The sequence below is a fragment of the Phaenicophaeus curvirostris genome, chromosome 4 (assembly GCF_032191515.1).
Source record: "Phaenicophaeus curvirostris isolate KB17595 chromosome 4, BPBGC_Pcur_1.0, whole genome shotgun sequence".
Taxonomy (NCBI): domain Eukaryota; kingdom Metazoa; phylum Chordata; class Aves; order Cuculiformes; family Cuculidae; genus Phaenicophaeus; species Phaenicophaeus curvirostris.
Window position 1 is genome coordinate 46602866 of NC_091395.1, and position 14784 is coordinate 46617649.

The 14784-nt window shown below is 38.0% G+C and overlaps 2 protein-coding genes across 9 annotated transcripts in view; one reads left to right on the plus strand and one right to left on the minus strand.

The window, feature by feature from the left end:
* Positions 1 to 14784, minus strand: part of PCM1 (pericentriolar material 1) — a 145480-nt gene that overhangs the window by 95312 nt on the left and 35384 nt on the right. For 7 of the 8 annotated variants that reach the window (XM_069855968.1, XM_069855966.1, XM_069855963.1 and 4 more), the window contains 7 exons: positions 13591 to 13729; positions 12684 to 12829; positions 11686 to 11761; positions 10500 to 10753; positions 10204 to 10296; positions 9965 to 10088; positions 8458 to 8774 (listed from right to left, as the gene is read on the minus strand). In XM_069855968.1, coding sequence (XP_069712069.1) covers positions 8749 to 8774; positions 9965 to 10088; positions 10204 to 10296; positions 10500 to 10753; positions 11686 to 11761; positions 12684 to 12829; positions 13591 to 13729 — 858 coding nt within the window. In that variant the 3' untranslated portion in view covers positions 8458 to 8748. Of the gene's footprint in view, positions 1 to 8457; positions 8775 to 9964; positions 10089 to 10203; positions 10297 to 10499; positions 10754 to 11685; positions 11762 to 12683; positions 12830 to 13590; positions 13730 to 14784 lie in introns of those variants that run through there. The other variant, XR_011337377.1, reaches the window with a different exon arrangement.
* Positions 528 to 5924, plus strand: LOC138719584 (general transcription factor IIE subunit 1-like). Its single transcript, XM_069854888.1, has 5 exons — positions 528 to 565; positions 2208 to 2655; positions 3940 to 4141; positions 4646 to 4869; positions 5262 to 5924. The coding sequence occupies exons 2-5, from the start codon at positions 2208 to 2210 to the stop codon at positions 5642 to 5644; spliced, it is 1257 nt and encodes a 418-aa protein (XP_069710989.1). The 5' UTR covers positions 528 to 565; the 3' UTR covers positions 5645 to 5924.

Here is a 14784-nt window from a genome sequence, read left to right on the forward strand (position 1 = left end):
TTGGCAGTTTTCCTTACTTGCAAGGCTTCAGATTTGATGACTGTAAGATGCAGAGGTTTCTTCAAAGGGGACTGGAGAAATACAAGCTCAAATATACCAAAGTGCTGTAGACAAAGCTTTCAACCAATGCTGAGTTTATGTAGTTTTTTACTATAAAATACATACAGTTTTGGTTCTTTTTGCAGACTGAAGAAACACTTTTCAAGGGGTTTGTATTTTCCACAAATGCTGTATTCAAGACAAATCCAGCCATTTTTGTAAAAGAAAGGTGTTTTCTTTTACATTAAATCAAAGATTTGTGGGTGTGGTGGTTTTTCAGTGGGTGGGTTTTGGTGGTTGTGGATATCCAGTGGGGTGGGTTTTTCTTGTTTGGTTTTTTTTTCCCTCTTTTTCTTTCTTGAGTTGTTTACCTGGTTGTAAGACTCTGGACCTGAGGAGCGTTTAACATCAAAGTGCTCAGAAGCCCTTCAGCTAGTCCAGACTTCTTAGTACTTCAGCGAACTGCTTGCTTTAGACATGCAAGCACACAACGCAAGTCTTGGATAAGAAGTCATCCAGAGAACAGGTAGGTCAGCAAAACTCCAGCTTACAGTTCAGGTCCTACTTCTTCCTTAATGAGGTCATCTACTTATCATGCTCCCTTTGAAGTTATTTAATTCTGTGTTTGACTTGGGGCAAGAAAAAACAGTCATGAGACTGGTTCCCAATGCGAGTCCTTTAAGTGCCGGGGTTCTGCCCCATTAGCTAAGGACTAGATGTGGAAGGGTTTTTGTTCTTTTTTTTTTTAATAGTGCCACAATCCAACTGTTGTTCATATGAAACTAACCTGCATGAAGTGCACTTAAGCTCTCCCTGAGATGCTAGCCCAGACATGACTGGTACTGTATCCCATACGGGTACTGGGGCTGCACATGGTGATCCTTAGTGGGGCTGGACTGGGTCGTAGAAACACATGATGTTCTTTTCCTTTGGCCTTGTCGTGGAGGCTACAGTGCCTCTGTTCTGTGAGCAACTTTCCCACAGTGTGAAGCAACTAGGTTCAGTGCTCTTCAGAGCCTGAGGAGACTCAAAGACATGCTCCTGGTCTCTGGAGCTGAGGATGCTGTCTGTCCTTCCTTCCTGCTGAGTATAAGCCACTGCACAGAAAAAAACTCTAAATTTGTGAGACTGGAAAGAGGAAGAAAGAAGTCTTTAGCATAAGTCAACATCTTATTCTGTGGAAGACAACTGACATTTGTCTGTGCTTCAGATATCTTGTGGTTTATGCTGAAGTGTCCCTGGGGTTAAAACACTTGAGCGTAGATGTAGGACTCCAGCCCATAGCCCTGGAGCAAGAGCAATAAATCTAAGCTTTCCTGCACACTGGTAGCTTCTCTGCTCTCTGAAGCTTCTTGACTACTCTCAGTACATAGATCACCTCCTCTGCATACATTTATCAGAGAATCGCAGAATGGTCAGGGTTGGAAGGTAGCTCTGGAGGTCATCTAGTCAAACTCCCCTGCTAAAGCAGTTTCACCTATAGCAGGTTGAAAAGGAGCACATCTAGGCAGGTTTTTAATATCTGCAGAGAAAGAGGCCTCCCAGCCTCTCTGGGCAGTCTGGTCCAGTGCTCTGCCACCCCCACAGGAAAGACATGTTTTCTCATGTTTAGATAGAACTTCCTGTGTTCCAGTTTGTGCCTGTTGCCCCTTGTCCTGTCACTGGGCATCACTGAAAAAAGCCTGGCCCCATCCCTTTAACACTCACCCTGTAAATATTTATAAGCATTCGTAAGATCCTCTCTGTCTTCTCTTCTCCAGGCTAAGATGACTCAGATCTCTTGGCCTTTCATCATAAGAGAGTGCCTTAGTCATCTTGGTGGCTCTCCACTGGACTCTCTGCAGTAGTTCCTTGTCTTTCTTGAACTGCTGTCATCTGTAAGGAGAATTATGAACTTTGATATCTAGATATCAAAGTCTAGATATCTTTTGTGGGTTTTTACACAAGAGAACATGAATATTCCAGGTGTTATCATTCTACTTAAAGATTAGGTAATCTTTGATATCTATTGATACCTTCCCTATCCACAGGTGGAAGTTAAGGTTTTACATTAATCCATTGAGTGAAGACTCTTGCAGAAGAGCAGCACAGCAAATCACCTGCTTTATACCTGTCTGTGAGGCTAAGAAAGGTTTCCTACAGCTCACCTCCCTTCTGTTTTTTTGTAGATGGAAGAGCAAAACATTATCACAGAGGTCCCAGCAGCCCTAAAGCGCCTGGCCAAGTACATTGTGTGTGGTTTCTATGGAGCAGAGTTCTCCTTGGCCCTTGATATACTGATCCGATACCCCTGTGTGAAAGAAGATGACTTGTTACAGTTGCTTAAGTATGAACGTAAACAACTGCGTGCCATCCTCAACACGCTCAAGGCAGACAAGTTTGTGAAGATGCGAATGCGAGTTGAAACGGGGCCTAATGGGAAGAGCACGAGGCATAATTACTATTACATCAATTACAAGGTGCTAGTGGATGTGGTAAAATACAAACTGGATCATATACGCCGGAAGATAGAAGCGGATGAGCGGGATTCAACTACCAGGTCCTCTTTTAAATGTCCATCTTGCTCCAGCACTTACACGGACCTAGAAGTCAATCAGCTCTTTGACGTATTTACAGGTATGTTGCTTATTTGTTTTTATCTTGAAGAATAACTCTGGATAAAATTGGCTCCCTTGCAAGCTTTGCAATAAAAGCATGTTTATTAGGATATACTTCTTGTTTGCTAGTGGACAAGGACCTAGAACAGGGGAAGCTGGGAGGTGATAGTAAGAAAAAAGTCGTTCTCTATAGAACAGGGCAAGCAAGAGGAAGAACAATCTTGAATATGTGAGCTGGGAATCATGTTTCAGGCCTCAGCTTTACTGGGAACAAGATGCTTAACCCATGTTAGAATTACTCATCCAAGTCTTGTGAGTCCCACTTCCTCCTACAGAAATGATACTACGGTAGTTATTTTAATGTAGTTTGAATTTGTGAGTTAATCCTTATGTGTGATCACTTCTTCCGATGGAAAAGTTGTACAAGATGGATAAAGCTGTTTACAGCCACCTGCTGTAATAAACGTACTGCAACTCAGCAGAAGAGGTGATGTGTTCTATCACTCCTGTGCTGGAAACAGGGAAGCTCAGGCTCCTTCCAGGGAAACACAACACATCCGTAGCAGAAGTGGCATCAGAGCTTGCAGGTTTCTCTTCTCTAAAAGAAAAACAAGTACTCTTTGAAAATGAGTTAAAATGGCACTGTATTGCAATACAATGTGCTCAGCTGTTGGGTTAACATCTGGGTCATGGTACCTAGAAAGGATGCCAGAGCCAGGGAAAATGAACTTTACGCTATGTAACTAACTTGAAATCTCAAAGGTGAAGTTAGTGTACTGTCAGCAGAATCACCCTTTTGTTCTAAATGGAAGGACTTTGTGAAGTTACTGAAATGCAAACGTTGAGGCTGACAATATACTTTAATAGAATATGCATTAATTTTTTTCTTTTTTGCTTAAGACATAGGTGCAGGTTTTTAGCATATACTTTCACTCTACATGAGTGTTAACTTTAGAACTCTGAACAACTAAAAGCAGATGCTATTTATGCTTGCAAATGTATTTTTCTTACATTAGGAACTAAGCAAAAGATGAGATCAGAAAAGAAAAAATAAACCTTATAATCTGATAATACTCCGTGTCTAGACAATTTAATTTCCCCCAACACATATATTTCTCTATTGCATAATAAGTGTGTGAATATCAGTCCTTCTCAAAAAACAGCTTTAATGTCAACAAATGGATAAAGTCTAGTGCATTCAGAACATTTTGGTAATTGTCTAGGCTGTGATTTCTTAGCAAGGTTCTAGTCATTTTTTTTCATCATATGAACAGGAGCGTTTCCGATTTGGTTAATGTTGCAGAAACTTTGCGTTGCACTTACTGCCACACTGAAGTAGAGGAAGATGTCTCAGCACTTCCTAAGCGCGATGCTCAAATCTTGCTAGCAAAATTCAATGAGCAGCTTGAACCTATCTTTGTGCTACTACGTGAAACAGAAGACATTGTTCTGCCATGTGACTTGCTGGAGCCTCTGCCAACAGAAATACCAGAATTATCAGGAAGGTATAATCATAATCCTAGAATTTCTGGTCAATACAAAACTCCTCAACACCTTTCCAGTTGTAAAATCTTTGAAATACTGAACTTGCAGCCTACTTTCTACTACTTTATTCACTACTGGCAGCCAATTAATGAAGAAGCCTGTAGTTTCTAAGGCATTCTAAATTATTGTTATGCATCTATAGTTTTATTTTTGCTTTTTATTTTAAGAGTCATGAATTTTCCAGACTTCTTCTCCAGCTAATGTATGCAGCCCTTTCTGTGAGAAAGTAGTTTTCCTATCACTGTGCTTCATCCAGAGATGCACTACTGAAGAGACCATGCGAACGATGGTTTAGAATCACTTGCCTCCAAGATGAGGCAATGGAGAATGCAAATTTTGTTAGTATAGAGCACTTGCTAAAGCTAGTCTACTAACCAAGCATCCTGTTTTGTCTTTTTTTGAATGGGAATCGGGGTATTCTTGCCTGAATTTAACCTGTCCAAAATGGGTGACGTTTCATTCAGCTTTGATCAGGTGGATTCAAGTGTGCTGGAATCCTGCAGCCATCCTGAAAGATGGGCCAACAGAAGTTCTTCTTTTGGCAATATGTACACCCAAAACTTAGTTATTGATGTCCAAGACTCTGAGCCCAAGAAGGAAACAAAAGAAAAAAACACTAAAAAGCAACCTATCTGGATGTCTCAGGGCACCGTGGAAGGAGAAACAACAGCCACCAACAATAGCATTGGTAAGTTTTAAGCATTGGCAAATACTTAAATTCAGCAGTCTTATTACTCTTCAATATAGCTTTCCTACTTGAAAACATAGTGAACTTGGTTTAGAATATAGAGTAATGCTTCAGTTCTGCAATACTGGCTATTGGACCTTAGTTTCCAAAAATCAGTCTTTGGACTGATTTAGATAGTGTTCTTAAAGCCAGAGGTCAGGTACCAGGTCATGACATTTTTGGCTCTAACTGTGCAGTAGCATTAGTCTTAATCTTTAAAGTGGAAAGCTCTTGGAACCATCTGCACTTCTTAGAGAATTTTGATGTATGGGTAAAAAATGATCCATTTCTGTAGGATGGTTGTGGTAACTGGAAACTATTGATACTTCTAATACTTAGTATTGCATATTTAGGAGCAAATGCTACTGAAGAAAGTGTTAAAGAAACTGTCACTGATAATGAAATCATCAAGACTCTTCTGATCCATGAATCAAAGTCATTGTTTAGCACAAACCAGGCTCCTGTTGTCATAAGCAAACCACCTGAATCGGGCAGTGATACGAGTGAGTCTGAAGAAGATGCCAAGCACTCAAGAACAGGAATGAAAGTAGCAGACAACAACGTTGAACATGAGGAGGAACTGGAAACAGAAGGTCCCATTTTAATGGTAGCCGGTCAGCCTTATTCATATGGTGAAGTTAGTGAAAATCCAGCACTTGTGTCTCTCATGACAAATGAAGAGAAAGAAGCTTATATAAAAGTAGGCCAGGAAATGTTCCAGTCTGTCTTTGAATAAATAATACTGTGTGAATATACAAACTTGCACAGAATGGGTGCAGGCTTCTTTTGCAATAAGTTTAATAGTTTGTTCTTCAAAGTTTACTGGTGAAGGGTTAAGTTTTGTTTGAACTCTTTGCTATTATGTAAGATGGTATTGCTGTAGTAGGTAACTACAGTGGGAACAAGAAGTTACTATGGGTTTTCTGTTGTTTTAATGCTTGGACTTTTTGAATGCTGTAATTAGTTTTGGAGCATAAATTATTTCAGGATACAAAGGGACCCAATTAAAATAAATATTAAAAGGAAAGGGTGCGATCTGTTATAAGAAATCTATTATCCCACCTTCCTCCTAGGACCAGCAGATACTTCCACAGTGAAAACGAGTCAGTCCATCATTCCATGCCTGTGTGCTCCATTGTTTTGTTGGGACATTTCCTATGCAACGCTAACAGATCTTTATACAACTTCCCTCTAAGGGAAGAGCTGCCACTACAGTGTTTTAGCTACAGAAGAAAAGCAACTCTGTCCTCTTCAACTATCATCTTCACAAAGAATTCAGACAATTATTTTTCTCATTGCTCCACAGAACTCTCTGGAACTGGGCAATGGATACTGCACAGTAAAATATAACATTCATTTTGGTGCAATGTATTAAGCACAAGCCCCTGCTTCTCTCTCATTTACTCACTGTCTTGTCCTCTTTTTAAGCAAGAGGAGGGCATGATGATCAGAGGGCTGGAGCACCTCTGCTATGAGGAAAGACTGAGAGTTGGGGTTCAACCTGGAGAAGATGGAGAAGAGAAGGCTAGGGAGAGACCTTATAGTAGCCTGAAAGGGTCCTACAAGAAAGCTGGGCAGGGACTTCTTACAAAGGACATGTAGTGAGAGGATGAGGGGGAATGCCTTTAAATTGGAAGGGGAAGACTTAGATTAGAGGTTAGGAAGAAATTCTTCACGAGGGTAGTGAGGCACTGGAAAAGGTTGGCTGGGGAAGTTGTGGATGCCCCAGCCCTGGAGGTATTTAAGGCCAGGTCAGATGGGGCCTTCAGCAGCTTCATCTGGTGCAAGGTGTCACCATGGCAGGGAAGGGCTGGAATTAGATGATCTTTGACAGCCTCTTCCAACCCAAACCCTTCTGTGATTTTTCTCTACTACCACTAAAAAACACATTATACTTGAACTGAACTACATATGACAAGAGCGCTTAGCTTCTTCAGCAATTCTACTATTATGTGCCCTTGTAGTCTTTTATTTTCCATTGCTCAAACTGAAACACAAAAAGTTGCCTCTGAACGCTAGGAAAAGCTGTTGTACTGTAAGGGTGACTAGGAGGACATAGGTTGCCTAGGAAGGCTGTAGTCTCCCACCTTGCAGATATTCAAAAGCCACTTCGGTGTAGTCTTGAGCAACCAGCTCCAAAGTGGCCCTGCTTGAAGGAGAGGGGTTAGACAAGAAAGGGTAGAGAGAAAACATGACCAAAGAAATATCACTTGAGTGAACTGTTCATACACACCAAGGCAAGAACTGGGGAAACTGTGTGCTGATGCTATTTCTTAAGAGCTTAATGATTTATCCGATAAACTAGATTTGTCTCAAATATGCACAATTCTCCTTGTTCTACATTTTCTGTCCTCTCTTAGGTCTACTGACTGATTCTTGTGTCAGTGACTAAAGCTTTCATTTTGTTTAATCTTCACAGGTTTGCCTCTCGGAACATATTTTCTCTGTCCTCAAAATTGTAAAGTTTCATGAGTTTATAGCCTGCATCAGAACTAAACTTGCCTTCAAACTTTTTAGTGTATTTCTGCTTTTACAAATCAGAACTCTCATCTTCAATTTCAAGATTGACTCATACAACTGCAAGAGACTCAGAATAAACTAAAAAAAGAAATCACAGTAGAATTACACTAATTTTATTCAAACTTCAGGCATATTTAGGCTTCACTGTCACTACAGCCTGTCTCCCACAGCATGTAGCCATATTATTACACTAAGCCCAAAAGGAAGACAATCCTGAATTTTAAGACGACCATTGCTGCTGAATGGCTTTGGGGAAAGCCTTGACTTTGAGGTAAGCAGGATCTCTGTAACAAAGTAGATATACTTACTGACCTAGTTTTAGCTCAATTTTATTACTTACTAGTATTAGCAACTCCAACGTGAAAAAAAAAAAAAGAATTTCTTTTTTCTGGTTCAAGTTTTCTAATCTAATTTTCTACAATCCTAATTTCACCTTTTCTGTGAGACTTCATTAGGTGCTGACCTGAACACTGGTTGGTTTTTTTAAACATTAATTTCTTTAATTTCTGTCTTTCTACATGAAAACTCCTCACAAAGTCAAGTACTTATGGAACAGATTCTTACAGGCTTTCAAGTGCAGCAATTTAAAGTGTTACATATGGAAAGATGCTAACATTTTCAGACAGGTTTACGCTTTAGCAATTTGGGAGTGCAAAACAAAAAAATATAGAAGAATACAAATGGTTTATGCAATTAACTAAAAAAACAGAGTATGTACTTCACCTCATAAATGTGCTGATGGAAATGACTTCCACAAGCCATAAACACAACTTTTCTCTTTTTTTTTTAACAGACCAGCTATACACAGGCTACAAAGGCAACACACAGGTATGTAGTATGTGCCTACACCTCAGATCTGTAGATGATGGAGAAACTTGGTGGGAAGAGTCTCTTGCCCCAGGAAAGTTAGCAGTGTTTCTCTGAAGAAGGGTAACAAACTGGCATGACAACACCTAAAGTCAATTCACTGCCAACAACAAACTCCGCATATCATTTTGTAAGCCAGAGGAAGATTTTTCAAAAGACAAATTTACAGACAAGTCCAAACTTTATTTAAAACTACAATTCAAAAATTACTAAACAAGTCACAATAGAAAAAGATTAAGACAGAAAAGGAACAGTGCAGCAAACTGAATAGAAGATGATTTATTTCCAGCTGTTCAAACTGCCACAGGCAGAAGTTGCATACCTATCCTAAGAGACAGCATGTCAAAAATTTTACATTTTTATACACTTCCAGAACTCTGGGGCGTTAGTGCTGATCTTCCATATGCATTTGTGTACATGGAGTTTATAAATGCGGTTATCTTCGGTTCAACTTCATGCCCTTTGAGCTCCAAACAGTTCTGTAAAATAAAGAGCATACTCAGCATTGTCCAACAGCTACAAGGCATTAAAGACAACTCTTGAACACAATCCGACTCCTTGTAAGTGTCCATTTAAAGCATCTTGATTAAATACTTCCTCCTCACTTTTATTCACAAGCATTTAAACCATGGCTTACTCGAACAGCTACAACCACCTCCCATCACAGATGAAGAACGGCTTAGTTGCTAGCTACCATTTTTGTGCAGCATGGCACTCTTAGCCACTGTTCCCACACCAGGCTTAGGCATCAGTATTCACTAAACTTAGGACAGACTTTTAGTATAGCTGTGACAACCAGAATGGTGATGGGCAGTGAAGGAAATGGAAAGAAAGATGCACCTTCCATCATTCTCTATTCTGGAAAATCTAATGTTGCCACTACAATTGCATTAAAAAAAACCATTTTCATCAGTTTATACTGAGAAATTGGAACTAGTTACACTAGCAGAACACTACTACCATCATTATACCCAGCTCATGCATTTGCATATGCCATGACTGTACTCTCTCCTAGAGAACTACAAGCCTAACAACAGAACAGAAGCCTCTAACATTGTAACCTGTGTCACAACAACATTATATCAAACAGAAAAGTTTTTGATCTGCATTACCATTAAGTTTCTGTAGCTGCATGAAAGTGACCATTCTTTACTGCTGTCATACACATGGGTTTTTTTCTACCTCATTATATGCTTTAGATAAAAAAAGAATTTTCTTTTCCCTGAAGAGGTATTTTACTATTCAGAAAAGTCTCAAACTTTTCTATTACAGATACACTCAGCAGTCTGTCAGAAAATAATACTGAGCATTATTAAATTAGATAATAGCAATTGGAATTTACAATATTATTAAGCTTGTGTAACAATGAAGTAGAATACTACTTTAGTTTCTTAAGTTTCAAAACCATTAAGTTATCACAGGCGATTTAAATATGTTAGCTTTTATCACTTCATTAGCCACAGAATCTAATAGTAGTATATAGAAGGGACTTGGAAGGCAAAATCCCTTCATATCAATACATCATTTTCAAATGCATAATAGCAAAAAAGGATATTCTTTCAGCACCACAAAAACTGCTTACTTCAGACAGTGATAAGGACATTCAAATTCTAGGCCATTCCAGAATGTTTTCCCAATAGGTGTAAAGGATTTATAAAATATTCTTTACCAGGTACTTTCAGAATTTGTGCATCTCCTACTAATTCTTGATCTGGAGCTCCATCTCCATCCAGTAATTCCTCAGACAAATTGTTGGTTTGGGCCTCCATTGCCATTTTCTTCATTAAATCTGCCTTTGTAACAGATAAAGCAAAACTCAAAATTCTGGGCAATTATCTAGACAGGGATAAGAATTAAGACATTTAGGGTGTGCACTTCTAAACAACAGCCCCATAAATAGCAAAATACCTCTGAATACACTGCAAGTTTAAGGGGCAAGTCTTCAACTTTCACAAAGTCATCTTCATCAGATTTTTGGCTGACATTTCCAGAACCAGCTTCCTGTTAATAAAAAGTGACATGTAAGAGAACTTTGTTTTATTTTCACTCCAAAACCAGATTTTTACTACTATAATAAAGAACATAAGAAACCCAATGACTATATCATATCTGCAGATGAAAACTGAGCAAGACTAGAAACTAGAAGCAACGCTGAAATAGGAAAAAAGCTATTTTCTCTTGTATCACAACTGAAATATACGCACATATTCATTCACTAGAACAGGTGACTCTGTATCAGGGCTGCCAGCCATGGAGCTTTCTGAACTTGCAGCAGATGATTTGTTTCCTGCACATGTTGTATCTAGCATTTGAGTTTCATTTACTGTTAAAGATGAGCTTGATTCTTCTGTTTTCATATTGGCTGTTACAAAGGATTCTGCAGTACTGACTGTTAAAGGTGGTGTATCTTCCACAACATTGAGGTAATGAGGCAAAATTGTACCCACATCTTGTTCACCTAAAACCACAAAGCACATTTTAACTAAGTAGAAATAATAAAAGATGCCGAGTGTACAAAAATCCCAGATTATTGCTATGTTTTTACAAATTATTATTCAAAGCTACAGATGAGCGATGAAAGTGAATTAGTCTGAAATAAAACATCAATTACTAGTAGCCGCATACACTGATGTATCAGCACTTATCACAAGACAGTATCTGACTTTAAAAATTTCTGAGTTTATATAGCTTTTAAAGAAAAATCCGACAAACAAACCAAAAACTAACTTTCAGAACTATACGACCTGCCATAAAATATTCATTCTTGGTAGAAGGAGATATAATACAGAACAATAAATTCCTTAACATTTTGCTACATTCTTGAGGCAACAAAGGATCTACTCAAATACTACTTTTAGTATACGAAAAAAGACTAAGAACAAACCCAGTATTTGCAACAGAAACCATAAGAAAAAAGCAGTAACAACAGCTAGATTACAAGTAACATTCATACCACCTGCTACTGTTTTGTCTTCTGATAAAAAATAATTTCTTTGCTCTTAATCAGTTACAACGTAGCATTACTCAGAGAAATAAATACAAATTTAAAATATAAATGTCAAAGTACTATAACAGGCAAATTAACTCTGCTACAATTGTGTGCCAAAGGCTGCAACAATCAGCTGAAATTCATGCTACTGTCAAGCATCAAAATCACCTCTATGTAAGATTATTCCAGGTTCTTTCTTCAAAGTTTACCGTGTCTATATCAACACAGAGATATCTAGCCAACTGATAGGGTTTCATGGAAAAAAACCAACCCAGTAAACTATTTCAAAATTGATGTCCTTTGTCTTAATTACATATATCACTGGCACTGTACAAAACTATTTTCACAGTATGCAAATTCATATACAAGAGTTGATCTCAGTTACTGTGTCCTGGCCTTACCTTTAACATTAATGCACTCTTGTTCTGATGACAAAATCTCATTGCTTTTTGTCTTATTCGATTCTTGGTTTGAAGTCTATCAGAGAAAGTAAAAACAAGTTAAAACAAATTCTACTTATCAGCTTCATAGCTTACTGGCTAATTAACTCTTCCTTGCTAACTAGAAACACGCTGTACATTTGTTCCATGTTTGTCTTTTAACCAGCATGAATTAGATATCGAGTTCTACTCTCTATTTATCAGGTATTTATCAACTATTAACAGTGATGTGTGCTTTATCTAAGCATTTAGCTTTCCCAGGCAAATGCTTTGGTTCCACTGAAAAGATCTATTGTTTCATAGCCTTTAAACGTGCCAGTTAAACCCTTGCCTAAAAGTTAGTAGCTCTTCAGTAAATCAAAGTTCCAAAACACTCAGAAGTCAACCTTATTTAGTGAAATGTAAAGAATTGACAAGTCTGCAGAACCAGATCACACACATCCAAGTGTTTTTAAGAAAACTGACAAAGAAATAACAACAGAAGCCACTAATGTTTCACCATTGTCCTAGAAAAACATACTACATGATGAAGAGGAAAGACAAATCAAAGAAATGCTAGAATACAAGAGTCAATGACTTCTGCAAAGGAAAGCCCAAACAGAACTTGATGTTAGCAAACACAGAGCCAGTTAAAGCTTTAAAATTTGATGCTTTCTTTTAAAGTTTCTTTTCTACTGCAGCTTAATATTTTCTCTCTCTGACAGCAGATTTAAACATTAGTTTTGTCTGTGTCCATCCATCCACCCATTCTGGCATCAACCATATCAACAATAAATTCAGATGGGGAATGAACATAGGTATTTTGTATGTAGCAGCTATTACTTTCATGTCATTTCCTGCATCATTCTTCTACTTTCATTAGTATGAAAATATGCAACAAGAACACCCAAGATGTTATATACAGATATTTGACTGAACACTGTCTTAGGTTTGTTCTGTGTTTACAACTTTGGTGATACCTGTTCATTTTCGGTTGTTTCACTGCTGGCTTGTAGTGATGTCTGCACATCAATAGGTCCTTCCTCAAATTCTATTTCTTCATCTTCGTTCTCATCTTCTCCACTGCCATAGTTAGTCAGAGCTTGCGTTTCTGCCTTTGATAAACCTGAAAGCAAATCAATGTAAAACCACCTTCAGATTGGATTTACCCATTAACAGAGCCGGACAGAGTAGAAGTCGGGCTGCAAAATCCAAATCCCTTTTGGGAATTTACTACAACTATCGATTATAAATCATGCTTTAAAATATTGTTTGAAATTAAGATACAGTGATGACTTACTTTCAAAGATCCATATGCTCACATAAGCTGTACTACCAACAAACACCACTGTGTTGGTGTGGAATATCTAAATTATTAAACAAGTTGATGTAAAGAATGTAAATATAAAGAGAAACCAAACCATGAGTAGTTGGTCTAAGACTAACAGGACAAAAAAATTACTAAAAATACGCAAACTTGAAGAGAAGCATATTAAAAAAAATTAATCATAATTTAAATGCTAAACTGCAAAAAAAATTTAGCAGCTTTCATATCCTTCAGGTTAAACGTTGAGGAACTTCAAGTTTACCTTAGACAGGATACTTTACTTAAACAATGAATCTGATTCCAATAGGTGTTTCTACAGATCTACTGATTACAAAGAACAAAAACTCCTCTAAGTGGAACATTTAAACCTTGACCGAGTACTAGTAAGCGGAGTACTGGAAAACTTTCACTGAAAAATAATACACAACAAGAAAATCTGTGAGGAAAGGTGTTACACAGCAGTACTTCACACAAACCCTGTCATAAAGTTAATTGGTCAAAACTTATCAGCTATATTAAAACTTATCAGCTATGAATTATCAGCTATAAAAATCACTTACTTATTGCCACTGGACCACTTTCACTCTCCTCATCTTCCTCTTGATCAGACACATCAGACCTAATACTTTCAGGAACTCCATTACCACCATACTTTTCTGAGTCCTGTACTGGTTTAACAGTTTCGGTCTCATCCTTGTCCTAGGAAATCAAGGCATACTATACAATTTCATGTTGGTTTAGATAAAGATAGTTTCCGCATCAAGGAGTCACCTTTGCTCCTCAGAATCCAAAAACTATAGTCTAAAACCTAATGTTTAAGAAGTCCTTAAGACTCTGAATTAAACACTGCAAAGGCATTCCTGAAATACGTGCATCAGAATTTACTTTTAGAGACCATGCACTGTTCAGACATAGCTATCAAGGACATTGTAACAGAGTATGACATTATCTAAAAAAGGTTCACGCTGATCAGCAGAAAGATGCGTTTGCATTATTACTCATGACCTCCCTACCTCTCATAAATGACCTCTAGTAAAAGTGAGGCTGCTTCTGCTGCTTCTCATTTCTTTCGCAATAGCTACTCAGCAGTTTCTCTGCTGAGTAATTTGCTAAACACCTTGAGTGAGAGTTTGACTCAAATCTTGACTCTTCTGCAGTACAGCAACCATAAGAGATCATATACAGATTATCACTTACACTTCCAAAGCAATCTGACAGAAACTCTAAGCCCTAGAAGAAACCACTGACTATGCCCATACATATGCCTATGCCTGCACACATCTAGGAAAGCATTCAACATTCTACTTGGTACATCACTTTTATCTCTCACTGGGTTGGAAAAGCTGACCATTCCAGCAGAAAATATGAAACTTCATATGCAACCCCTCTCCCCAAACACAATGATTTTTTTTTAGTGGTTTCCAAAACAAACTTGAAGTGAAAAAGGAGAAATCTGGGGCTGTAACATTTAATACTCTAAGGGTCTCAAGTACCATTTGTCCTAACACAGAACACCTGCCTTCTATATAAAGAAAACCCAAAATGTTAACTGCTAAAAATAATTAAACATCATCTCTATTTATGGTCCTTGTTGTTAACTACCTCAAGGAATGACTACATTCTTGGTGCTCTGAGAGCTCCAGACCAAAGTCCACAGTAAACACCTTAGGAATAGGTCTTTTCCCCTATCGGGAAAATACAGAAAATTAATACTAAAAGGAAAAACAAGATCCTACCCTAAAGCTGATCAGCAA